Genomic DNA, 27,003 nt, shown 5'->3' with positions numbered 1-27,003 from the left:
TCCCCCTTCTCCCCCCCCCCCTTCTCCCCCCCCCCCTTCTCCCCCCCCCCTTCTCCCCCCCCCCCTTCTCCCCCCCCCCCCTTCTCCCCCCCCCCTTCTCCCCCCCCCCTTCTCCCCCCCCCTTCTCCCCCCCCCCTTCTCCCCCCCCCCGTCTCCCCCCCCCCTTCTCCCCCCCCCCTTCTCCCCCCCCCTTCTCCCCCCCCCCTTCTCCCCCCCCCCCTTCTCCCCCCCCCCTTCTCCCCCCCCCCTTCTCCCCCCCCCCTTCTCCCCCCCCCCTTCTCCCCCCCCCCCTTCTCCTCGTATCACGCACGCACAGCGGGGAATCGAGTGTGCGTGTTCTGTAATTTTAGGGGAGGATTTGAAGTCAGACTCTGGCATCAGGAGTTCCAATCTCTGGGACACAAGAACCTGCCAACTCGCCAGTGAGTGTTCCACTGGCCCAGAAAGCCTCCCTGAGACCAGTGGCAGCATTGGGGATGTGTTGGGGATCGGATTTGGCGGTTGGGTGGTCTCAGTGATTGTGTCGGGGATCGGTAGCGGCCCATATTTTTTTTTTGTTAAGTGTTAAATATTATTTTATTGCTTAAACTGCTTTCCCTGATATTGTTTGAACATTGATGCAAGTGGTTTGCTGTTGCTACTGGGCTGTTTTAAAAATGACCAGTTCTTGTGAAAAAAAACTTTTATCCAACAATGGCATGGTCTTGACCATTTGGGATAATCAGAATTTTTCTGTAATATCGCATAAAGGAAAAAAAATGTTGCAGATGCTGAAACCCAGAGTTCAAAACAAAATATGCTGGATATATTCAGCCAAAGTTTGTTTTATTATTCTCAGTGCATCTTCGGTGAAGGTATCCTTTGAGCTTGGATGTATTGTACGACAGTATAACATGTCACTCTTTACTGTTTAACTCGTAAACACTGATGCAGGAGTAACTCAGCTGATCTAGCAGTGTCCATAAAAGGTAAAGATGTATTATTGATGTTTCGGGGCTGAGCCCTTTACCTCCCATGATGCTGTGAGACCAGCTGACTTTCTCCAGCATCAGTGATTTTACTACAATCACAGCATCTGTAGGCTATCATGTTTTACTCCATAGTTCAGCATGTAATCTGCTAGAATTCACTTTACTCAATTGAGGAAGAATCCATGTGTTATACAATTTGCGCTAAATACAATAAAAAACCTTCATTAATTATAAATTCTGCAGCTGTACTGATATTGTTCCATTCAAACTGTTCATAAATATTGGAAAAAAAAAAAGGGACAAAAGTAAGTTTTTTTTTGTATGGAGATCCATTGTAATCAATTTCTTGTAAATTCATTTCTTTGATACTGGAATTGATCCAATAGCTGTTGTTGTCTCCAATAACTTACAGCCCCAACTATAGTTATCAACTGATATGAAAAATCTTTACATTTTTAAGTTGTGTGCTTGAACATTTGTGTTTTGTCAGTCTAGCTGATTGTGAGCATTATACCTGCAGTTCTAACTCGTCTATCCATACCTCAGTGTGGGTTTATTTTTCTCACCACTGGATCTTGTATCCTCTCCAGATTTGTGCTCGTTGATGAACATTTACAATCTATTTTTAGGTCTTGTCAAATTCTAGACAGCTTTGGCTATAGCTTTTAATATGTAAAAATAACAGCACAGGACTAAAATATACCCCAACCAGATTTTTGATCATAGTTTGCCAGCTTTGCCAACTGACCACTTCTGCACTACCACAGGCTAAAATTTTGTTCCGTAGTCTGCAAGGCAAAACACTGAAACACCTTCTCTAAAATCGAAGTAAGCATCATTTCAGATTTATTGTCAGAGTACATAAAAAGACATCACATCCAACCCTAAGATTCTTTTTCTTGCAGGCAGAATCACCACTTATTGGTAATGCAAAAAAAGACACAATGTACACATGTAAACAGATAAAGAAATGTAAATGCAATACAGAGTGAATAAAAACAATTAATAAAGTACAAAAGTAAGAGTCCTTAAATTAGTCTCTGATTGAATTTGTTGAGGAATCTGATGACAAAGGGGTCCCAGCTGTTCCTGAACCTGATGGTGAGTTTTGTGGCACGTATACCCCTTTCCTGGTGGTAGCAGCGAGAACAGAGCATGTTCTGGCTCGTGTGGATCCTTGATTGCTGCTACTCTCCAACAGCAGTGTTCCCTGCCGATCAGTGGTTCTGAACCTTTTTCTTTCACTCACGCCATTTTTAAGTATTCCCTATGCCATAGGTGCTCTGTGATTAGTAAGGAATTGCTTAAGGTGGTATGTGGGTGGAAAGAATTAGTTTTAATTGTACCTCATTGACTCTATGTGCACGGTTCATCACTCCAAAGGAAATGGGGCCAATGGCAATTTTTCTCAAGCAAAATATTTCAGTAACAACTGGGTCTAGAGCAGTGATTCTCAACCTTCCCACTTGTGTCATCTTGAGCAATCCCTACTAATCACAGAGCACCTATGGCATAGGGATTACATAACGTGATATGTGAGTGAAAGAAAAAGGCTGAGAATCATTGCATTGGAGTTGAAACATCTTCATATGTGATGAGTACATCCACATTTCCATTTGGTCATTACCACAACTTCAATAATCCTTCCTCAAATCTAAATGTATTGGCAACTCTCTTCCTGATCTTGGTTAGCGTAACAGTTGGCACAAAACTATTGTAGCACCAGTGACCAGGTTCAAATCGTGCTATCTCTTTATTGTATGTTTTCCCTGTGTCTGCGTGGGTCTTCCAGTTTCCTCCCAGCCTTCAAAATGTATCAGGGTTGTTGGTTAATTGGTAATAGTTGGGTGTCATGGGCTAGACAGGCCAGTTACTGTTCTGAACTTTTAAATTAAAAAAATTAAGGAAAAAAGTTGCATCACTTGCATTTTAAGTACTTGTTCTGTCTCAGTTGAATGCTGCATAGTCAAAATCCCCCCCTAATTTTACTGCCCTATTGTGTGGGGCTGTATTTATGATTTTCTATTTAACTTGTTTGCGACTCTGCTGTTCAACCCAACAGTAGAATAGCTTCTTTTGGTTCTTGATTTTTGCATTGATCTTTCTAGCTTTTTATCTGTCCTCACTTTGGTTGCTATTTTGTTTAATCAATATTGTATCTCATGCTCTCCTTACTTTCCCATCTCTGCTGGAAACCCTGTAACCAGGGATATTTAGCCATTACCTCTTGGTGTTCAGCTGTGTTTCAGTGCAATGTAACTTTTGGGCAATATTCTCTGTATCCTGAAATTATAATTTTCTACTGGTGTACTCAGTTTTGGTGCATGGTTCATTCTGTTAATTTAAACTGACCTTGTGGTATATGTGGGGCCAGCCTTTAAGTGAAGTCTTGATGAACTGCCTTTAACTTTTTTTGACGGCAATTTGCCGTCAAAAAAAGTTAAAGGACAGATCAATCAAGACTTCAACTTCCGGCTGGCAAATTATCGACTGGTAAGTTTTAATCTTTCAGAATGATCTTGAATGAAGAAATCTGATTTTACACCACACTACAACGTCCTTTCTCGCATCTCGTTGAAAGTACCTGTTTCCCTGAAGCATACTGGTTAAAGAAATCTGACATTCCGTTAATTGATGGATTTACCCAGTTATAAATTGTATTGGGGGCTTTAATTTTTTTAAGTTGATTTGTAGATTGTCCTTACAATGAACTAATTTGGAATTCTTGTTGAAGCTTGATGAAGGTTTGCAGCGTTGACCTCGTGCATCTATTGTGACAACGTGACTCACTAGCATGTTCCACCATCACTGTAGAAGAAATCCAGAACTGCAGCAGGAACTGCAAATCCAAAATGCTGTTGCAGCTGGTGATGTGCATACAGTGCGTAGGATGTTGGAGCAAGGCTATTCTCCTAATGGTCGAGATGCTAACGGATGGACACTACTACATTTCTCTGCAGCCAGAGGGAAGGAAAGATGTGTTCGAGTATTTTTAGAACATGGAGGTAAGTGAAGGCAGCACATTAAGTTTAAATTATTAATTTAGTTGAAATTCATCTATTGGCAAAAATCATGATGGATTTTTTGATGTAGTCCAGTCATTTGCTTGAGAGGATGTTGTGGGATATGTAAATGTGGATTCAAAATGCAGGGGTTCCTTGATTTATGATTGTTCAAGTAATAGATTTTTGCTGTAGTGCTATTGACCTTTAATGTATGTGGTTTCAATTTGTCCATTTTTTGCTTCACTACAACCATGGGTGGCACGGTTGGCGTAGCAGTTAGCGCAGCGCCTTTGCAGCGCCAGTGATCGGAACCGCACCGGTGTTTGAATCCTGCACTGTCTGTAAGGAATTTGTACGCTCTCCCTGTGTCTGCGTGAGTTATCTCCGGGGGCTCCAGTTTTCTCTCACCATTCAAAAAACGTATTGGGGTTGTAAGTTAATGGGGTGTAAATTGGATGGCATGGACACATGGGCCGAAATGGCCTGTTACCATGTTGTATGTTGAATTTTAAAAAAAATTAACCCATAAGAATACACTACACTAAAATGTTTAATGCCTTTCACTTGACTGTTTTGAATTTGCAAAATTCTTGTTTAAAAATATCAATGAGAAGTGTAGTCCTTTCATAAATCAGGGAATAAATATTGGTAATAAATGGGCAATTTTCTGACTTGTAATTGGGTGACATGTTTAGTGTAGCGGTTAGCGCAACAGTTATTACAGTCCAGTGACCCAGGTTGGAACCATCTGCTGTAAGGAGGTTACACTTTCTCCTTATGTCAATGTGGATTTCCTCTGGATGCTCTGGTTTCCTATCTTGTCTCAAAGACAAATGGGGGTTAGTAGGTTCATTGGTCACATGGGCGTATAATTGGGCTTTGTATCATTTGTCCAACTGATTTTTTTTGTATGCACTTTCAAGGAAGCAATTTATTTCAGTACCAATGCTGAATCTGATTGTTTTTTCAGTTTTATGTGATCTGCAGTAATAAGGTGGCAGAATGCTTTGGCATAACAGTATTTGAATTCTCCATCTACAGGGGTTAAGAATGGGATGTTAGCATATGATGGTATAGTTGTTAAATTGATGGACTATCAACCAGAGTTTCAATTGTGTGTTCAAATCTTAGTGATTTAAACTAGTATTCCTGATTAATTAAAAAAAACTCAATAAGCTTGTCTTAGTAATGGGAAACAAGAAATTGCCAGTGTTGTAAAAATACCTCTATTTCAATTTCTTTTCAGACATGAATATATTATCCTTGTCCATTGCATAGAAAGACTCTAATCCTATGCCAAACTATTTTTCTGCCTAGTCCCATTGACCTGCACACAGTCAATAGCCCTCCATACCAATCCCATCCATGTATCTGTCCAAATTCTTCTTAAATGTTATAATTGAGCCTGCATTCACCACTTCAGCTGGCAACTCATTCCACACTCCCACCACTGTGTGAAGAAGTTCCCCTTAAACTTTTCCCCTTTCACCCTTAACCCATGCCCTCAGGTTTGTATCCCCGACCCTCAGTGGAAAAAGCCTATCTACATTTACTTTCCATACCCTCAATTTTTAATACTTCTATCAAATCTCCCCTCATTCTTCTATGCTTCAAGGAATAAAGTCCTAACCTGTTTAAACCTTTCCCTGTAACTCAATTCTTGAAGTCTGGACAACATCCCAGTAAATCTTATCTGCACTTTCTATTTTATTGATCTCTTTCCTGTACTCCAAACTTGGCCTCACTAAATTTACGTCTTCTCACTGATCGTCAATACCACACACCTCAAGGATGTGTGCTTAGCCCACTGCTGTACTCATTATGCACCCACGACTGTGGCCAGGCACAATTCCAATGTCATCTTTAAGTTTGCTGATGACCCCTACAGTTGTCGGCAGAATCATAAACTGCAATGAGGAAGCGTACAGGAGAGGGAGAGAGCAGCTCGTTGAATGGTGTCACAACAACAACCTTGTACTTAAGTCAGAAAAACCAAGGAGATGATTGTGGACTTCAGGAGGAAGTCAGGGGAACACGACCCAGTACTCATCGAGGGCTCAGTAGTGGAGAGGGTCAAGAACTTCAAATTCCTGGGTGTCATCTCCACATTGATTCAATCACAAAAGCGGCTCGCCAATGGCTATACTTCGTGAGTTGCCTGAGGAGATTGGGTACGTCACCAAAGACTCTTGTAAACTTCTACAGGTGTACTATGGAGAGCATTCTGGCTGGTTGCATCATTGCCTGGTATGGAGGCACCAACTCTCAGGACGAGAATAAAACTCCACTGAGTTGGCAGTAGCTAGAAAATGTCTAGCAGTTGCATGGAAGTCTGATTAACATCTAAGTATGGAGAAATACACAGTTGTATTCCCCTCGAGAAAACCTCCTATAACTTAAGAAATAAATATGGCATTTTTGCAAGTTTGGCATCCATATTTACAAATTTCAGGTGTGAATCTTTAATTATATTCATCCTAATCCTCCAAACCTGCATTGATCTTCTCCAAAGAAAATTAATTGAATACGAATTTATGATTCGTGGAGTGTGCGGCTCTTTTCAGCAGTCCGTTTTGCTTTTTTTCTTTTCTATTTCTTTATCTTTTTATTTTCCAAATATATCTTTGGGGTCTTTCTTGGGTGGGAGTTGGAGTATAACCATCATGGAGTAAATACCGGATTTAATTTTGTACTTTTTAATTTTGTAATTGACTGCATGTATGGTCAAAAACTAAATAAATTAATTTAAAAAAAAACTCCGGAGGGTTGTTAACTTGGCCTGTGACATCACAGGCACCAGATTTCTCTCCATTGAGGTGGTCTTTTTTTAAAAAAAATGCAACCCCTATATTCAAACCTACCACCCAGGTCACACCCTCTTCACTGCAACCACTGGGGAAAAGGTACAGGAGTCTAAAGACAATCACTCAGCGGCACAAGGACAGCTTCTTCCCTGCTGCCATTAGATTCTTGAATAATCAATGAACCACAGATGCTACCTTAATTTTTTTGCATTTAAAAAAATATAGTAATGTTGTAAGATGGTTATAATATATATGTTTACACTGTGATGCTGCCACAAAACACCGAGTCTCATGAGAATAAATCCTGATTCTGAGTACTTGCACGACATCACATATCGCCCTGAGATTCTTTTTGATTCAGGCCAACCAGAATTTACCAGTAACTGTAAACTATCATGGTATAGAGTGGAACTCTGCCCCCTCACTGCATTCTCCCTTTTTGTACCCCTCCCTTCCAAAACCAGAGGCAGCCATCAGCCTTGAATTCCCCCAATAACTGGCAATAAATTGTCCCTGAAGTTCCTTTTCTGACCTTTTTAGAATTCCATCTTTGTCCTCGAGTCTGTTTGTTTGAGACTAATGATTTTTCTGGAAGTTACCTACTTCTGAATTGTAAATTTTGTTCAGAAGGAGAAGTCCTTTTGGCTCGTACATACAACCTCCATCTTCTATGCATTGTCTAGGATGTACCAAGTCACTGAGCCTGACTTTTGTAGCCCCATAAAATTGGTCACTGACTGGTTTGATTCTAACTGAATATGATGAACAACTTGAATTTTATGTCTTGTCTTAAATTAGGTTCCCTGTTTTCCTACTCCTGTTTCTTTTTGGCATAGAAATTGAATTTTTTAAAATAAAAACTAAATAGTTAGGGGTTGCATGGTTAGCAAAGCCGTTAGCTCAATGATGTTACTGCGTCAGCGACTGTGGTTCGACTTTGTATGCCCTCCCTATGTCTGCATGAAATCCCTTCAGGTGCACAGGTTTACTTCCTTCTGTCAAAATGTACCAGAGTTGTAGGTCAATTGGGTATAATTGGACAGCACGGCCTCGTGGAGTGAAGTGACCTGTTACTGTGCTGTATGTCTAAATTTAAAAAAAAAATTTAATTAAAAAAAAATTAAAAGATAGGCATATTCATCATTTGCTTGTTAAGATGCTAAAAGTTATGTGGAGATCAGTTCAAGTTCAAGATTTTTGTTTATCACTAAGAAAATGCATTCAGGCATAAGCATGAGGCTGTCTTCAGAGAAAAGCCAACAAAAAAAACAAAAGGAGAATGGGATGGAAGAGTATTTTAAAAAAAAAAGTGTTTGGTGAAGTTGATAATTGTATGCCATGTAAATCTCAGGAAATGCTAGTTGAGCCCACTGACTTGTTTCATTTTGTGATTCTCTAATATTTTAAAACTGATAACCTAGTAATTTTGTGAATATCTCATGAATCTGTAAGAAATACTGCTCGCTATAAACACCTACCTCTCTCCAATTGCTGTACGGCTGGATTGGGTTTCTCATTGATGTAGCTGTCTGAACAAACAAAAAGTTGCCTACCTTGCAAATGTTTTATTTTTTTGCGAACAGCATCCCTTTGAGATTTAAGAAATTGAATTGAGTAGCCCCTTTATTTATAGGGGCTAACTGCAGAATTCTATTTTTACCCAGAATATGCCCACACTTGCTGTTGTTTCCAGCTGAAATCTCATCGGTCACAAAATTGGATTTTTTTTTCCTGGTGTCACATATGCACCAGTTGCTGAGATACCTATTTCGAAAGAATGCCAGTGTGACCCTGCTGGGAGCACTCAATTTCACAGACATCAGTTCGTCCAGGGAACCTGGGGCAGAAGGCAAAGATGTGCCCATCTACAAGGTGCCTGCTCTCAAAAATTTTTCAGAGGGCCTGCTCAATACATTAATGGGGGTCTAATTTTCCAAAGCTGATATGTGTGTGGTCTGTAAGGGGCGAATGGAAAAAATCAAAGTGTGACAGGAAGGGGTAGAAAATATCATCTAAAGTGTGCAGCAGAAATTGAAACTGGTGTTTAAGTACAGGTGACATGGATCTGTTCTAGTTTGCTTATCATAGCCACAGGACTATGGCGGATGCCTTCTCACTGGCTTGACACAAAGCTCTGGAGCACTGGGACAGCTAAGATGCATATGTCAGGATGCTCTTTGTCGACTACAGCATCCCCTCAAAACTGATCAGCAAACTCCAAGACCTGGGACTCAGCACCTCACCCACTGTGTAATTAGAACCTTGATTTCCTCACCACTAGACCACAATCAGTGAGGATTGGAAATAACATTTCCTCCACAATCTCCATTGCATTCTTAGTCCCCTGCTGAACTCACTATGCACTTATGAATGTGTGGCTCGGTATGACACCACCATTTACAAATTCACTGACTATACCACTGTATTGAGTTGTAAAAAGGATGGTGATGAGTTAGCATACAGGAGGGAGATTGAAAACTTGGCTGAATGGTGCACCAACAATTACCTCGCACTCTCCAAGACGAGGAGAAGATTGTTGACTTCAGGAAGGGAACCCTGAGGTGCACGATCCAGTGATCACTGGTGGATCAGAGGTGGAGAAGGTGAGCAAACTTAAGATTTTGGGAGTCACTATCTCCGACTCTATCCTGAAGACAACACACTAATGGCATCGTGAAGAATGCACATTGGAAACCCTGGAAAGTTGCTACAGATGTGTGGTGAAATGTCTGGTATGCGTAAAGCCCTGCAAAAGATGGGAAATCCCCTCCCACCATTGAGAACATTGGGGAATGCTGTCATCGGAGAGCAGCAGCAGTCATCAAGGATCCACACCACCCAGCACATGCTCTGTTCTCATTGCTGCCATCAGGAAAGAGGTCTAGGTGCTACAAGACTCGCACCACCAGGTACAGGAACAGCTGCTCCCCCTCCATCATCAGACTCCTCAATAGCAAACTCAATCAGGGACTCATTTAAGGACTCTTACTTTTGCACTTTATTGTTTGGTTTTTTTTTCCTCTCTGTATTGCACAGTCATTTGTTTACATTTGTCTACGTGTGAACATTATGTAGTTTTTTTTGCAAACCAGTAAGTGGTAATTCTGCCAGTTATGCAAGAAAAAGAACCTCAGGTTGTACGTGATGTTATGTTTGTACTCTGGCAATAAATCTGAAATCTAACAAGTGTGAGGTTCAAAGATTCAAAGTTCTTTACCCAATTGCATGCAATATTTATTTGTAACAAGATGAAATAAGATAAATAGAAGTAAATTAATTTTATTTAATTGCTAACACAGAAACACAGTTGCAGGGTGACCAGAAGAATAGGTAAAAAGGAAATGGAGGTCGAATAGGATTGTTAATCAAGGAAGACATCAATGAGTAGTAAGTAGTGGTTGTGGAAGCATGGATCCTGATGTGCATCAGTTTGGTTGGAAATGAGGGATACAGGGTAAAAAATATATTGGCAGGTGTGGTCTAAAGATCCCCAAAATTTTGCACCACAGTTGAACAGAGTATAAATGGGGGTAATATTAATAGTAAGGGTATAAAAGAAGGGAATTACAGTTAACATGGGTGAATCAAACTGTCAAGGGTACTGTGAAAGAGGAACTTAAGGTGCATGTCGGATTGTTCCTTACAGAAATGTCACAGAATTTTCCCTAAACAGGCTGGTTTAGATTGAATCATCTGTAATGAGGTAGAATTAATAACCGATCTTGTGGTTAAAGAACTACTTGGGAACAGTGATCGGAACATGGTAGAATTCCAGATACAGCATTCTAGACCAAAGCAAATGCCCTCAAACAAGAGTATTAAGTGCCACAACACTGTCACCCACCTGACAGTATGGAAAAATTGCCAAAGTACTTCCTGTCCACAAGAAACAGGATGCACACATCTGACCAGTTACCATTGTCATTTGTCAGGAAAGTGATGGAAGTGAGAATTGATGAGGCATTTGGTTTACAACAACCTGCTCCGAGATCACTCAGCTCCTAGCCTTATTACAGTCTTGGTGCAAGCTTAGTCTAGAGGCGATTTTCACAGATGAAAAGAGACACCAAAGCAGCATTTTCTTGAAATTGCCATCAAGGAGCAGAGCTAAACTTGAGTCTGTGGGAATTTGGGATCACCTCTGCTGGTTGGAAGCACACCGAGCACAGAGGAGGATGGTTGTTGTGATCATCTCAGCCACGGGGTATCTCTGCAGGAGTTCCTCAGGGCATTTCTCAGTCCAACCATATTCAACTACAAGCCAAAGACTGCAGCTGTGACGAGAGGAAGTATAGCAAAGAATTGCACCCAGGGAGGGCAAGAATGTTAGTAAAAGCTTGACAGGGTAAAATGTTCCTTGGCATCCACAGTTTTTTCTCTCAGCTGAATGGATGAGGGGAGCACTGTTAACCTTTTGGGTCCAACCACAATATTAAACACTGTATGTGCTGACGGGAAGATGCTTCTCTTGAGTGTGAAATTGTGGTTTGCACTGCAAGGCACTAGTCTTTCCATGCTCAAATTGTCTTTCATAAAATACATGCCCCCTTCTTTGAGGGAAACCTAACCAATGTTTTGTATAGCTGCATCATGACTTCCTTACTCTTGTACTCATTGCCATGGCCAATGAGAGCAAGCATGCCATGTGCCTTATTTACCATCCTGTCTACTTGTGTGGCCATTTTCAGGGAGTTATTGATTTATATCTTTGTACATTAGTGCTGTTAAGGGTCCTCCTGTTAACTTTACTCTTGCATTTGACCTCCCAAAATGCAACACCTTGCACTCACTTGGATTAAAGATCATCTGCCATTTTTTTGACCCATATTTGTAACTGCTCGATATCCTACTGTAATCGTTGATGACCCTTCAGGAAGGGGAAACAAGGAGAACATGAACCAGTTCTCATCGAGGGATCAGCAGTGGAAAGGGTTAAAAGCTTCAAAATCCTGGATGTCAACTTCTCTGAGGATCTGTCCTCAGGCCTCCATGTTGATGCCATCATGACCGAAGGCTCACCACCAGCTATACTTCGTGAGGAGTTTGAAGAGATTCAGTGCATCACCAAAGACTCTTGCAAAATTCTGCAGGTGTACTGTGGAGAGCATTCTGACTGGTTTCATCACTGTCTGGTATAGAGATGCCAATGAAGAGGACAAGGAAAAAAAAAACTGAGAGATGTGAACTTGGCCAGCAACATCATGTTCACCAGTTTTCACTCCATTGAGGACATCTACAAGAGGCGGTGTCTTAAGAAAGCAACCTCTATCCTCAAGGACCCCCACTTTTCCTCTTCACTTTGGTACCATGGGGGGGGTGTGGGGGTGGTGGAGGGGAAGAGAGAAGGTACAGGAGCCTGAAGGCACAAGGACAGCTACTTCCCCTTTGCCATCAGATTTCTGAATGGACAAGGGACCACAGACACTGCCTTACTTTCTTTTATTTTTGCACTAACTTGCTTACTTTAAAATGTCGTTTTATAGCAATATTTGCAGTGTTACACCTCTGCAAAATAGTGAATTTTGTGGCATGTTCATGTCTATAAGATTCTGATTCTGTCCTAAATGTTGGGCTTAGTATCAATGCCCTGGATAGAGTGAGAAGAATCTGAAGTCGCATTAATCACGATCCATTGGCCCAGAGGAACTGTGCACGTGTTGACATTAAGTGAGGAATTAATTTGAATTCCTAGTTAATAGCCTGCTGCATATTATCCAGCTCCATGAGAAGATGCAACTATTGGTACCAATGAATTTCCTCTGTCCAGATCATTGTCAAAGAACATCTGTTTATTATAAATCGTCGTTACATTGTCAGATATTGCAGTTTACCACATCAAACCAATTGCACAAAGTTTAATCACTGTACCATGAAGGTAATTAGTCAGCTGCAAGTTCCGGTGAACAAAATAAAATGAAAGTTAAACTATTTTAGTGTTATTTATTAACTAAGGGAGTATTACTACTTGGATTGCACAGGGAATTGAACTTTTTCTTGTACTAGACTGTTGAAAGTTTTGCATCCATCATTGTTTTTAAATTTAACAGGCTTATCCAGGATATTATCCACAGAAATGGATTTTTAGCTTCTCCGGTCTGCTGGTCTTTGTGCACCCCTGAGATTAGCAGTTTTTATCAACAAAATACACTGATTCTGTCATGATAAAATAGAAATCCCTTGAGCTTGTGAATAAGCCGTAAGCAATGCTTTGCTGCCTTACATTACAAGTCTTGGTCATTGCTGTCTGTTGTTTTTGAAGTTCTTTTGGCCAGGAATGAAAGGTTTGCATTTAAATTTAGACATTCAGCATGGTAACAGGCCCTTCTGGCCTATGATCCCATACCACCCAAATGCACCAATTAACCTACATACATTTTAAAGGGTGGGAGGAAACCGGAGCACCCGGAGAAAACTTGCGCAGACACTGGGAGAACATACAGTACCAGATTCGAATCCTGGTCGCTAGTGATGTAATAGGATTGCACTAACCATGCGACCCAATTTGTGTGGTGCCTTTTATGACCCATCGATGCCCCAGCTACGAAGGTTTTTCTACTAATTTGTGCATAACGAAATAATTAGCTAGGTCATTAGGTGGTAGGCCATATATGACTGAGACGAAAGGGCACATTGGTCACAGGGGTGCTGAATCATTCCAATCAGAATTTGGTAAATGTCAGGACATGAAACAAATTGGGATGTGGAGATTGAGCCATTTTCCTGAATTACAGCTGAAGGACTTGATGAATAGTGAAGAGGACTCAAAAGGATAGATACTCTGCTCCTTTTCCTCCTTCTGTTCTCTATTTTTAATTCTGGTTGGGAGAACTCCCCACGCCCCCCCCCCCCCCAACAATCAACCCAAATATGGTGGATTTAATTTTGTGTCGGGTAGAGAGGTGGAAGTACAGCATCTCATTCGAAAAGCAGGACTCTCGAGTATTACTCAAAGATGTCATCCAGAGTACAAGCCTGAAACTGGTGTGTGAATTGACTTCTCGTTGTTAGGATTCAGAGACAGGAGTGGTTCAATATATGAATCAATCCTGCCACCACTTTTGTGTTTCAGTATCACACGAAGTCGCTATGGTGTTAGGTTAACTCAACCATCTAGATTAAATAAAGGACTAATGTGTTTGTCATTGACCATGAAATAGGTTTCAAACAGTTCCCCAGGATCAGCAAAACAGCTAAATATTGATCAACTGTCTATCAAAGTGGGGGGGTGGTCAGAGAGGCCACAAAACCAGTATATTCAGGGAAAGTTTCTTGCATCTTCTGGAATCATTGTTTGTTGGCACAGTTAGTTGGTGTAGCTATTAGCACAATGCTTTTACAACACCAGCAATCAGGACCGGACCTGGGTTCGAATCCCGCCCCTGTTAGTAGTCTGTACATTCTCCTGTATCTGCCTGGGTTTTCTCTGATGGCTTCAGTTTCCTCCCACCCTTCAAAAATGTACTGGGGTGTAGGTTAATGGGGTGGAAATTGGGTGGCACGGACTTGTAGTGCTGTATTGGCCTGTTACGATGCTGTATGTCTAATTTTTAAAAATCTCCTGCTAAAATTTTCAATGTTGCAGCTTGACAATAGTTGATTAAGATTTGTCTTGTAAATTGTTTCTCTGTCAAATTATTTTTGATCTTTTTCAGCGGATCCCACTGTTAAAGATTTAATTGGAGGCTTCACCGCGTTACATTACGCAGCAATGCATGGGCGAGCACGGATTGCACGGTTGATGTTGGAATCTGAACACAGACCTGATATTATTAATGCGAAAAGCAATGACGGATGGACTCCTCTGCATGTGGCCGCCCATTATGGCAGGGACTCATTTGTCAAACTTTTGCTGGAATTTAAAGCTGAGGTTGACCCACTCAGCGATAAAGGGACAACACCGCTTCAATTGGCGATCATCAGAGAGCGCTCGAGCTGCGTGAAAATTCTTTTGGACCACAATGCCAACATTGATATTCAGAATGGTTTCTTATTGCGATACGCAGTGATCAAAAGCAACCACTCGTACTGTCGAATGTTCCTTCAAAGGGGGGCTGACACAAATCTTGGGCGATTGGAGGATGGACAGACCCCATTCCATTTATCTGCACTGAAAGATGATGTGCTTTGTGCAAGGATGTTGTATAACTACGGTGCAGACTGTAATACAAGGAACTATGAGGGACAGACCCCTCTGGCTGTCTCTGTCAGTCTATCTGGAACGAGCAGACCCTGCCTGGACTTCTTGCAGGAAGTAACAAGTAAGTAATTATTTAAAATGTTCTGGGCTTGAAAAGAAAAGTCGTAGGAAGCAGGCGTCCAGCAGGCACCTTAAGTGTATGTTTCTATATGAAATGTAAACTCAACTGTGTGAGTAAATCAGCAAGAAAAGCAATTCTTTTAAACACTGATTAGAAAATAATTAGAAAAGTCTACCAAAACAACTTTGTGACTACAGTAAAACCTCGTTAGAACGTGGTAGTTGGGGGTCCAGGATTTCATACCGCTTTCCAGCCGAGTCGTGGAACAGATGCCTATATGTCAGAGTGCCCACGGATAATCAAACCCAAATATTACCAGTTTTCGAAGGGTCTGCTCTCTATTACTAACAATTTCAATGAAAGAAAGCAAGCGCATTCCTTTAATATTGGGATTCTGAATTTTAATCAACTTATTTGCAAATTTTGGGGTCCACAGACAACTGCGGTATAAGCGATTCCGCGGATAAAAAATCGCATTCTAACGAGGTTTACTGTAATGAAGAGAAAAGATCTTGCAAATATAAAATGCCCATCTTTATTCTCAGGGTATGTAAAGTTTATCGGACAGGAGTTGCAGTCACTACAATAGCAGACACCTAGCAGGCATCCTGCACTCAATGTAAAATGAGCAACAGATAATTAGTTAAACTTGGTTTAAGGGATAATTATTAACTGACTGGAGAATAAAAACCTCTTCTGAATGAAGCCATGAAATATTTCTCATCTTCTAGGGGTGCAAATGGGCCAGCATGTTCTACTCATCTTTCAGAAAATACTTTCAGTTGGAAGTGAGGATCTACTCTTCTGCAGCCTTATCAAGGATGCCTGCATTGACTGAAGCTTGGTTCACGAGTGGCCCCACTTCACTGCTTGCAGGACATTTTCCTCAAACAGCTGTGGTGGAGTTTTAGCCCTTGTTACCAAATCTCTTGCTGGTTTAACCCCCCAACACTTGTAATAAATTCATTGACTGAACACTTCACTCGTTTGAGGCCCCCATTTCTGCTCATAAATTTTCTGATCCACCCAAATTGCATGGAGTTTCTGACGTGGAGTTGATCAATCCTAATCCCGCAGATAGTAGCTCTGCACCATTGGTTTCTCAGCCAAGCATGTACACTGAATGTCTGACCCATGTTACGAGCCCAGAGGACCCCAAAACCCAGTAGCAGTAGATATTCACCAAGACAAATGGTTACCGCTCAGGAAGGTTCTTCGGTTTTCAGAGAGAGATTTGTTGTTTGCTGGACACCCACAACCGATTCCTTGTAACCAGCCACTTCAGTGTCTTGCTGAAGAAACTTGCCCCATCAGGGTTCTCCAGATGATGACAGAATTCCTTTTTGTTTCCCTTATTTCAAGTGAAACATTAGGCAGCCAGTCCTCTCCTCTTGCATGAACTACAAGGGCTTTGACCAGGCTGAACTAAGCAATCACAACCTGTCTTCCAAATGGAGTTTTCTACAAGCTTGTCAGCTTGTCCTGTTCCAGTCCCAGCTGCTGACTAAAACTGCAGAACTGATTTCTCTCTCTCTCTCTCTCTCTCTCTCTCTCTCTCTTTCTCTCTCTCTCTCTCTCTCTCTTTCTCTCTCTCTCTCTCTCTCTCTCTCTCTCTGTCTCTCTCTCTCTCTGTGAGAAAGCCTGTTTTACTCTCTCTGCTTGCAAAACCACGTTACCCTCTTACAACACTCCAGACAGCCTGCTGCTCCGAATTATTTCATCTGTTGTCTTTTTGTAAACAACAATCCATTAGTGAAGTCTCTTCGGAACTCTCCAAAGCTTTTGCAAAGGTTCTTGGCACCGGTCTGTCGGACATGAGCAGAGCTCCAGTATTTTAAATAAGATCTATTTTAAAGTGTTTGTATGTGACCTACACTAAAAAAACCTGCCCCAATTTATCTCCCAAAACATATCTATATACAATACAAACACCACATAATTTGTCACACTCAGCTGTCCATCAGACCCAAAGCGAGGCAACCTTTCCTGATATCTCGTCCTCTATCCTAACAGGATATTTCATTGGCCTCCCTCAATGCTAACTACCCAACCACTTCCCAAATAATTGTTCACTCACATCACAGGATTACAGTAGAACATCTAATTTCTATAAATTTCTGAAAATCCCACATTGTGCAGAATTCTTGATGGATTTGCACCTAATTAGTCTGGATTGTGAGCCGGTGATCCAAAGTGTGATGAGCTAGATATGTCGCTGGAGCCAATGCTTGCTGTCCCTGTTTCCTTCACACTCATTTTTGCTCACTGGAAAATTGTCACAACTCTGATTATCCGAAAGGGTCAGACCTGACCTATATCAGATAAATGTTTTTTTTGGATAAATTGTCATTTTTTTAAAAAACAGCTCAGTAGCAACACCAAATCATTTGTTCTTTCTTTGGCTTGGCTTCGTGGACGAAGATTAATGGAGGGTTAATGTCCACGTCAGCTGCAGGCTCGTTTGTGGCTGACAAGTCCGATGCGGGACAGGCAGACACGGTTGCAGCGGTTGCAAGGGAAAATTGGTTGGTTGGGGTTGGGTGTTGGGTTTTTCCTCCTTTGTCTTTTGTCAGTGAGGTGGGCTCTGCGGTCTTCTTCCAAGGAGGTTGCTGCCCGCCGAACTGTGAGGCGCCAAGATGTGCGGTTGGAGGCGAGATCAGCCCATTGGCGGTGGTCAATGTGGCAGGCACCAAGAGATTTCTTTAGGCAGTCCTTGTAACAATGCTTAAACAACAAACAATAAGGGAAGGCATTTTAAACATTAAAATAACGTTTAATTCTCACCAAAAAAAAATGCTGGACTCAGCCGATCACTGATACCTTCCCACTGAGGTTCCTGCTCCTGCTGTGAGGTTGATCTCTTTGATGACACCAGGACAAAGGATTCTTCTGATTGCTTGCAACCAGGAGACAGTGGCACGCAGTTTGAGATGGAGAGTTGGAGAGAAAAGTCAATAGGGGAAGATGAAGAAGAAATGGAAGGAGTGAGGAGAGGGAGTTACCTGAAACGAGGGCAATCATCGTTCTAATTTCATGTCGTGAATTTTTTTCAACCTGTGAGGTCAGTTCGGTTCAAAAAAAAATTTGGATAAATGAGAATTTCTGATTTGTTTTGGATATTCTCATTTATCCAAAATTATATATTTTTGGATAAATGAGGATTTCAGAGAATATGATTCTGGATAATTAGAGTTGTACTGAACTACTATAATATGCAGAACAAATAGTGAAATTAAAAACTTGTTTGGCTATAGATAGAACTGACTGCCAAGAAAATTTGAAGTCCCAAGAATGCTGATTAATTGGTGTTTTAGGGTATTTGGAAATCATGTTGGTTTTGTAATCTTGCTCACTGGGTTCTGTTTTCCACAGTCCCTTTCAACTGACCATACCCCTATTTTCCACTCAGATTTTAAATTTAGACAGCACGGTAACAGGCCCTTCTGGCCCATGAGCCCATGTCCCCCAAATACACCAATTAACTTACAACTCCCAAACATTTTTGAATGGTGGAAAGAAGCTGGAACATCTTAAAAAAAACCCACGCAAACACTAAACTCCTTACAGACAGAATCAGATTTGAACCCAGGTCACTGGAGCTTTAATAGCCTCGAGCTAACTGTGCCGCCCGTGCGTTTAAACTCACCAGGGCCCTCTTACCTGTGCTCACTTTAAACATAGTAAATTCACTAGAAAATGTATGGTACTAGGCGTACCATTAAAAAAAAACATATGAATAATGTATTGAGTATTAATTAGAATAACTTTTAAGTATATTTGTCACATTATATGTATAGTGAGAATGGATAATATCCATTGGTCTGGAAAATCAGCTAGTCTGGCATGAAAGTCCCGAGGGTGCCAGATCATCAGGGATTTACTGTACTACTAATTTGCTTTCACTTTTGTTTGCAATTTCTTGTTTATCATTTCCTTCCATCCATTGTGTCAGTGAAGGCCTCAAAAGATTCTGATGCATTCTCTTCAAAGTATACGTTGACTACATTTTGTTCAACCCTGTCCAAATATGATCTCATTCTGTCCCTGGTAGTGATTTCCCTACAGCTGATGACAAATTTATAGTTATCAGTTACCTCTCCAAGTTAAATCACTGGTCTTTTGTTAAAATCCACAGATGCGGTTCCTGAAACTAGAAATTGGAGTAATTATTTCAGAGAGGTAACATCCTTAAATGTTCCCAGATAAAGTGTTAGAGAAAAGTCCAATCTATAGGCCATTTGCCCCTGTGAGGCTGTTCCATCATTCAGTCAATCTTTCAATCATCCCTCAGCCCTTGTTCTCAATGACCTACTTGCCCTATCCATCTCTCAGCCCTTGTTCTCAATGAACCTACTTACCCCATCCATCTCTCAGCCCTTGTTCTCAATGAACCTACTTACCCCATCCATCTCTCAGCCCTTGCACTCAGAGGACCAACTTCTCCCTTCTCTACACCCAACTTCCCCCACACACATCGCCCTGTGTCAGAATATGATCTTTCAATCATGTTGAACTACTCACTCTGACAATTCTCAGTTATAAGCACTGAAAATTAATTTGATTTATGGTAATGATAGATTCTCTCATGTGGGACTGGGACCTTGGCAGGTGTGAAGGTGGATGTAGTTTCATTTTGTCAGTAGAGGGATGGATTTATTTCCAGAAAGGAAGCTGAAGAAATTAGCTGTCTTACCTGCCAGAATTCAGGACCGCACTCAACTCTTGAATAAAACCGCTGTGTTGGAGTCTAGAAGAAACATCCTGATACTTTCTGGGTGGTGATTAACTACAGGATCCATAATGAAGACTTGTTTTCCCAGCATTTTTTAAAAAAAAATTCTGCTGTAATTTTATATAATTATTTGTCTCAAACCTCTACTTTTTGTGTCGGTTTCTTTCAAGTTGATCTATAATCTCGTTTGTTATTTAATTTTTCCTGCCCTCTGCTTTATCACCAAACTTTGTGTACTCTCTGCCTCTTTGAATCTTAAAATGAGTATCTTTAGTCTTATTCTCATGATAGACTAGCTGAAACACTAAATCTTTGTAGCTGTTGTCTAACCTGCTGAGCATTTCAAGTGTTGCTAGTTTTATTTCCGATTTCTTGCGTGTTTTTTGCTTCATTTAATCTTTTCATAGTTAGATGCCTGCCAATAATTTCTCCGCTAACAGATTTTATTAATTTTTTTTCGTCCCCTGCCACATATTGTTTGAAACCATTGAATAAGCAAATCATCTACTTCGCTTTTTAGCTTTACAGGTGAACATTTGATTGTCCACACTGGAAATAAATGTTGGTGTTTTAAGGACTTTAACGGTCACTTTTGTCAACAGCACCATGATAGCTTGCATTTCAGGGTGGCCTTTACTAACTTGAGTTGTTATCTGGCATAATTTGACGTGAGAATTTTTTAAAACGTATGAGGAAACTTGGTCAAATTGGTAAGAGTTTTAAAGGAGGAAAAAGAGAAAGTGAAATGCAGGCAGGGAATTTCAGAACAGGACTAGTTGTTGAGGATAAAATTGCACCTGTGGCTCCTCCCCCTGCATTCCCCTAATAAAAGTGGCAATGCCATAACCCCTCCCCCAGAACAAGCTCGGGTCAGCAACATGAGATGTGCCTTCTGTTTATGGTAATAAATGCCAATCAGTCAGGTAACTTCTAGTCTTTGGAGTTATTGATACTGCATCAATTTTATTGCCATAATTTTTTTGGAATGGACAAGTTGCCAAGACCAGAGAGGCTGGAAATCGACCTGCGATTACTAGAAGCATCCGTCAGGTTCAAACTCTGGCTTTGCTGCTTCAACATGTTTTGCAGGCCTCCCCTGAGATTGTCCAATCCGACGCAGACAAGCTACACTTGTGTTCTCACAAGTCAGGAATCGCGTTAACCCGACAGCCAGAGAGTGTACATTCTGAAAGGCTAGTACCTGGACCAGGTGAATGGAGTCTACACCAGTAACGTCCTAGCCATATGTAAGCAGAAACCCGGGGAGTCAATCGAGGAAGGTCCTACGAACCTCAGGCCGGCCTGTGGCTGTAGAAGAGTACAGGGAGGAGCTGATCCTGGATGCTTGTGTGCATCAGATCAGATTACATTCACCAGCGACTGCTAGAACAGGGTGAGCAGAAGCTCGAACTAGCTAAAACTCTGCAATGTGGATTAGTTCTTGATGATAACGTGGCCTCCGCGTGGGGAACATGGGTGCCGCCATCTTAGGACGCAGTTTGCAGGCCGCCCCATATCCTGTCCTGACTACGATCACCAGCAGCGGCGAACACCCAAAGTGCTACTTCTGCGGCCAGCAGAAGCACCCCAGGAAGCGCTGCCTGGCAAAGGATATGGTCTGTTCTGGCTACAGGAAGAAGGAAGACTAGGTGAAGGGGTGAACCTTCTAACCCGTGCAATACTGCGTGGGGGCTGCTGCCGCCACTTCCTACAAGCAACAACAGCACTGCGTGGGGGGCGCCATCTTGGATGCTGCCATCTTACCAGACCATGACCCAGTACAGCAGATCAGACAGTGACGTTACTCTGTCTTCAGCTACATTCGACCAAATCAGCCCTCGTCAGCTTGCCAGGTCATCGATGGGCATATAGCTAGATGGACATCTGTTTGATAGCAGGAGCATGGAGAGCTTCATCCACCCCAACACGTTGCAGTGTTCCTCCCTTGCGGTGAGAGCAGTGAGTTTCAATCTCCATGGGCTCCATCCCACTCAGCAGAGTGGTGATGGTGACGGTGCAGAGTACAAAAAATTTAAACTCCTTGTGATACCACAGCTCCGTGCGCCTGTTCTATTGGGGATGGACCATGGAATAACAGGCTGCAACCACCCACCCTCCCCTCCGAACATGTCCAGCAACCGGCCCACTGCATGTGACCTGTGGGCTCTCCACCCTCCAGATCGCCAACCTCCCCCCCGACTGTAGGCCCATCACCACCAAGAGCAGGCGATAAATACAATGCTGGGAAAAAGAGCCTTTATCAAATAAGAGGTGAGGTGGCTCCTGTCCGACAGGATCATCAAACCCAGTACCAGCCCCTGGAGAGCTCAGGTGGAGGTGGTCAAGAGTGGGGATAAACAATGAATGGTTATTGACTACAGTCAGACCATTAACAGGTTTACGCAAATGGATGCGTACCCTCTCCCCAACATAGTGTACATGGTAAACCAAACCACCCAACATTGGGTATTTTCTATTGATTTAAGTCACCATTGACTTAGTCAGCATACCACCAGCTCCCTATCCACCTGGAGGACTGCCAGTATACCACGTTCAAGGCAGATGGCCATTTCTACCACTTTCTGAGGTCCCCGAGTCTCCACCTTCCAGAGGTGGATGAACACACACTACTGGCCACATTCCCCTACCTCAACAATGTTACTATCTGCAGGACCATGATGCCAACCTCCAGAAATTCCTCCAGACAGCCAAAAGCCTTAACTTCACCTACAACAAAGATAAATATGTATTCCACACGTCAGATCTGGCTATTCTCGGCTGCGTCATAGAGAATGGTTATTGGCCTCGATCCTGACTGCATGCACCCTCTGTTGGAGCTCCCACTTCCCCACAGCCTCAAGCCCCTGAAAAGATGCCTGGGGTTTTTCTATTATGTCCAGTGGGTCCCCAACTTTGCAGATGAGGCCCACCCCCTCCTTTCCCCTGTCGGCGGAGGCCCATGATGTCTTCAGCTACATCAAAGGCGATATTGCCAAGGCCATGATGCACACTGGACGAATCCATTCCGTTCCAGGTAGAGTGGGATGCGTCTGACTTTTCCCTGGCCACCACACTTAACCAGGCGGGCAGACTTGTAACATTTTTCTCCTGCCTCGAGATCCAGCACTCCTCCATCAAGGAGGAGGCCCAGGGCATTGTTGAGGCAGTACAGCACTGGAGGCACTATCTTGCCAGCAAGTGATTTACCCTGCTGACTGATCAATGTGCAGTTGCTTTCATGTTCAATATCAAGCAGTGGGGTAAAATCAAGAACGACAGATTCTGAGGATGAGAATCGAATTTTCCACCTGCAACTGTGACATCTTGTACCGGCCTGGAAAACTCAGAGCCTTTGGATGCCCTGTCCTGAGGGACTTGCAGGAGTGCTGTTTACAAGTCCTCCGCAACACCCTCTGCCACCTTGGGGTCACCATGTTCTTACATTTCATCAAAGCCCGCAACCTCTCCCATTTGGTTGAGGACAGCAGGACGATGACCAGAAACTGCCAGGTCTGCGTGGAGTGCCAACCACACTTTGACCAGCTGGACAGGTTGCATCTGATTAAGGCCACCTGCACCTTTGAGCACCTGAGCATGGAACGTGCCCCTTCTCAACATCAAAAGCATTTTGCTTTTGCCATTCCCTGCCACTGACATTAAAGCCTTGCGCAACCTCTTCACCCTGTTCAGATACCACTGCTATTTTCATGGCAACTGGTGGTCCTCCTTCATGAGTGATGAGCTGCGCCAATAACTGCTGGCTAGAGGTATCTCTATGAGCAGGACCACCAACTACAACCCCCGAAGGAATGGCCAGCTGGAAAGGGAGAACACCACTGTCTTGAGGGCTGTTCTCTTCACCCTGAGATCAAAAGGCCTGCCTGTCTCCCACTGGCGCGGTCCTCCCCAATGTGCTCCATGCAGTGAGATCTCTCCTGTGCACTAGTAACAATACCACCCCACATGAAAGGTTGTTTCCCTTCCCTAGGGCCAGTCCTGCTGGTTGAGAGGGTCCACCTTCTCCACGCCAAACCCCAAGATGCCTATGTCGCGTACTGGATGGGTGTTAGGACACTGTGTCCGTCTGGGACCTGGCACGTGTGGGAGAACCTGGGACTCCGGCTGGCCAACCAGTCCATCCACCCCCTCATGATCATCCACCACTATGCCCCAACTGTCTCAGCTCAGTGGCCAGACACCCCACCCACCGACAACGACCAGACCATCTTGGCGTCAACAGCTGAGCTACAGCCAGCACTACGATGGTCACAATGGAGGACAAGACCACTGGACAGACTGAATTTGTGATGGATGTGGAGCCCACTTCACCCTGCCGGACGACTTTTAAGAGGGAGACAATGTGGTGGAACCACTGTTAATGCTGTGTGTAGGGGTATGGCTGGCCTCTTGCTCATTGTATCTGTGGCTCCTCCCCTTGGTTCCCTTAATAAACACAGCAACGCCATAACCCCCTCCCCCAGAACCAGCTCAGGTCTCGGGTCAGCATCATGAGACATGCCTTCTGTTTATGGTAATAAAAGGCTCTCAGACTGACAACTTCTAGTCTTTGGAGTTATTGATTGCCCCATCAGTGGTTTAGTAAATGGGCCTCACAGTAAAGGTGACATTATTGAAATGGAGAAACAGTGGCTGAGAATTATGGTTGAATATTTTAGTAACCCACGTTTGGGACAGTAAGTCATGGAGTCATAGAAATCCATAGTTTTACAGCACAGAATCCTATTTTCCTGTGTTTGGCTCATATACTGATAAATCTTTCCTATCAATGTACCTATCTTTTGAACACTGCAATTGTGCACACCTCTTCTAAAAGCTTATGCCACATACCATAGAAATTTTATTCCTCTCACCTTAAATCTGTGCCCTCTAGTTTTAGACTCTCATGCTCTGGGGAAAAAGATGATGACTCTTCAACCTATCTATCTATGCCCCTCAAGATTTTATGTACTCTAATATGTCACTCCTTAGCCCCTCCTAACTCAAACCTTGCACTCTTTGTGGTTCTTTTGTGCACTCAGACTATATCCATCCCATCCATGTATCTGTCTAAATTTTTCTTCAATGTCAAAATGGAACCTGTGCTGACTAATACGCTGCTCTCTGCACGAAGAAGTTCCCATTAATGTTCCCTTTAAACTTTTCCCCTTTCACCCTTAATCCATGACCTCTAGTTCTTATCTCTCTCCGCCTCAGTGGGAAAAGCCTACTTGCAATTCATTTGCAGGAGAAAGAAATTGTGTCCATGGAGATGGGGTTGGGGGGGGGGGGGTCAGGGAGAGTGAGGTGGGGAGGGGGAGAGGTGATCAAAATGAATTCAGTGTTGGCTGAAGACCAGACTGATGGATGAGGTTTGGGAAAGCAAGGAGAGCTCTCATGTACAAGACATCTTGCAGAGGGAAATTAGAAAATTTTCAGAGTGGCTGTCTGTCTGTGCCACAGGCAGCTGTGAAGGCCAAGTCATTGGGGCAGAGATAGATGTTCTTGATTAGCTAGGCCATCAGAGGTTACAGGGAGAAGGCCAGGGCTGAATGGGGAAAATGAATCAGCTCATGATTAAATAGCAGGGCAGTCATGATGGGCTGAATAGCCCATTTCTAGTTCTATGTCTTATGGTCATAAAAGATAGCAATTAAGTGCTAGGTTGGGATAAATCCTTAAAACTGTATACTAGTGGGCTGGTAAAAGATGAGAAATAGCAGAAAGTCAGAGTTTAACAGGGAGCAGGTTCTGGCAGAGCACAAATAGATCTGATAGCTAAATAGTGCAGAATTCCAGTTAGGATATAGGGGATAATATTTTAAAGAGTTCAGGTGTAAGAGAATAGTTAAGTCAAAAGTTAGCAAAGGTGCATTTGAAGGTCTCAGCACAAGATAAGCAGAGGCTAAGCAGAGATGGACATCATTGATTAAGTGATGTGAACATTGGTCAGATCAAAAATAAAGATTGTGAATAATTTGGGTCCATCTGAGATGTTTGCCGGGGTTCGGGCAGAGCCGATGGTGAGGAAGTAGTTCTCGAGTGTTTTGCCATTATTCTTACATTGCTGACGTCCAGTACTTATTATTCATCCAGAAATTTCACTGAACTTGTTGAACTTTCCTTGAATTTCAGATTTATTGTCAGAGTACATACATGACGTCATATACAACCCTGAGATTCTTTTACCTGCGAGCATGGCAGAAGAGTCCATAAATGAGTCCCTGATCGAGTTTGTCGTTGAGGAGTCTGATGGTGGAGGGGTAGCAGCTGTTCCTGAACCTGGTGGTGCGAGTCTTGTGGCACCTCGACCTCTTTCCTGATGGCAGCAGCGAGAACAAAGCATGTGCAGGGTGGTGAGGGTCTTTGATGATTGCCACTGCTCTCCGATGGAAGCGTTCCCTGTAGATGCACTCAGTCATGGGGAGGGTTTTGCCTGTGATGTCCTAGGCTGTGTCCATTACCTTTTGGAGGGATTAACACTCAGGGTTATTGGTGTTCTCTTACCAGACCGTGATGCAGCCGGTCAGCACACTTTCCACCACACCTCTGTTGAAATTTGTCAGGGTTTCTGACCTACCAAACCTTTGCAAACTTCTGAGGAAGTAGAGGTGCTGGCATGCTTTCTTCACGATGCCTTTGGCATATTGGATTTAGGAAAGAGCCTCCAAGACGGAGACTCCAAAAACCTTACATTTGCTCACCCTCTCCACCTCTGATCCCCCGATGGTCACTGAATCGTTCACCTCTGGCTTTCCTGAAGTCAACAATCAGCTCCTAGTTTTGATGACGTTGAGTGCGAGGTTTTATTGATGCTGCACCATTCAGCCAAGTTTTCAATCTCTGTGGTATCAGCATATTTGTAGATGGTGTTATTGTCACCAATGATGGCGGGTTGTAGAAAGGAAGGGGATGAGTCAACATACAGGATGGAGATTGAAAACTTGGAGTCACACAGTCATAGGTGTAAAGTGAGTAGAGCAGGGGGCTAAGAACACAGCCCTGATGGAGATTGTGGAGGAGAAATTCTTGCCAATCTCACTGATTGTGGTCTGGAGGTGAGGAAGTCTATTCACCAATTACACAGTGGGCTGTTAAATCCCGGGTCTTAGAATTTATTAGCTATTACAAAGAGTCACCTAGTACTTGTGGCTCACAGACAAATCAGAGAAGGTAAGAGAGGTGAGGTTCTTTCCCTAAAGGATTTAAGTGAATCAGACAAGTTTTTATAATTGG

General features: G+C 42.8%; 1 protein-coding gene across 12 annotated transcripts in view; it reads left to right on the top strand.

Annotated features, from left to right (window-relative positions):
• The window catches only part of asb7 (ankyrin repeat and SOCS box containing 7), a 65,912-nt gene that overhangs the window by 12,049 nt on the left and 26,860 nt on the right, over positions 1-27,003 (top strand). For 7 of the 12 annotated variants that reach the window (XM_069911938.1, XM_069911939.1, XM_069911936.1 and 4 more), the window contains 3 exons: positions 3,706-3,976; positions 14,433-15,038; positions 25,903-26,123. In XM_069911938.1, coding sequence (XP_069768039.1) covers positions 3,766-3,976; positions 14,433-15,038; positions 25,903-26,090 — 1,005 coding nt within the window. In that variant the 5' untranslated portion in view covers positions 3,706-3,765 and the 3' untranslated portion in view covers positions 26,091-26,123. Of the gene's footprint in view, positions 1-3,705; positions 3,977-5,864; positions 6,148-14,432; positions 15,039-15,769; positions 16,019-25,902; positions 26,124-27,003 lie in introns of those variants that run through there. The other 5 variants (XR_011348933.1, XM_069911935.1, XM_069911944.1 and 2 more) reach the window with 4 other exon arrangements.

The sequence above is a fragment of the Narcine bancroftii genome, chromosome 14 (assembly GCF_036971445.1).
Source record: "Narcine bancroftii isolate sNarBan1 chromosome 14, sNarBan1.hap1, whole genome shotgun sequence".
Lineage (NCBI taxonomy): Eukaryota > Metazoa > Chordata > Chondrichthyes > Torpediniformes > Narcinidae > Narcine > Narcine bancroftii.
Note: the sequence above shows the minus strand (reverse complement) of the source record. Positions and strands in the feature narration are given on the sequence as shown.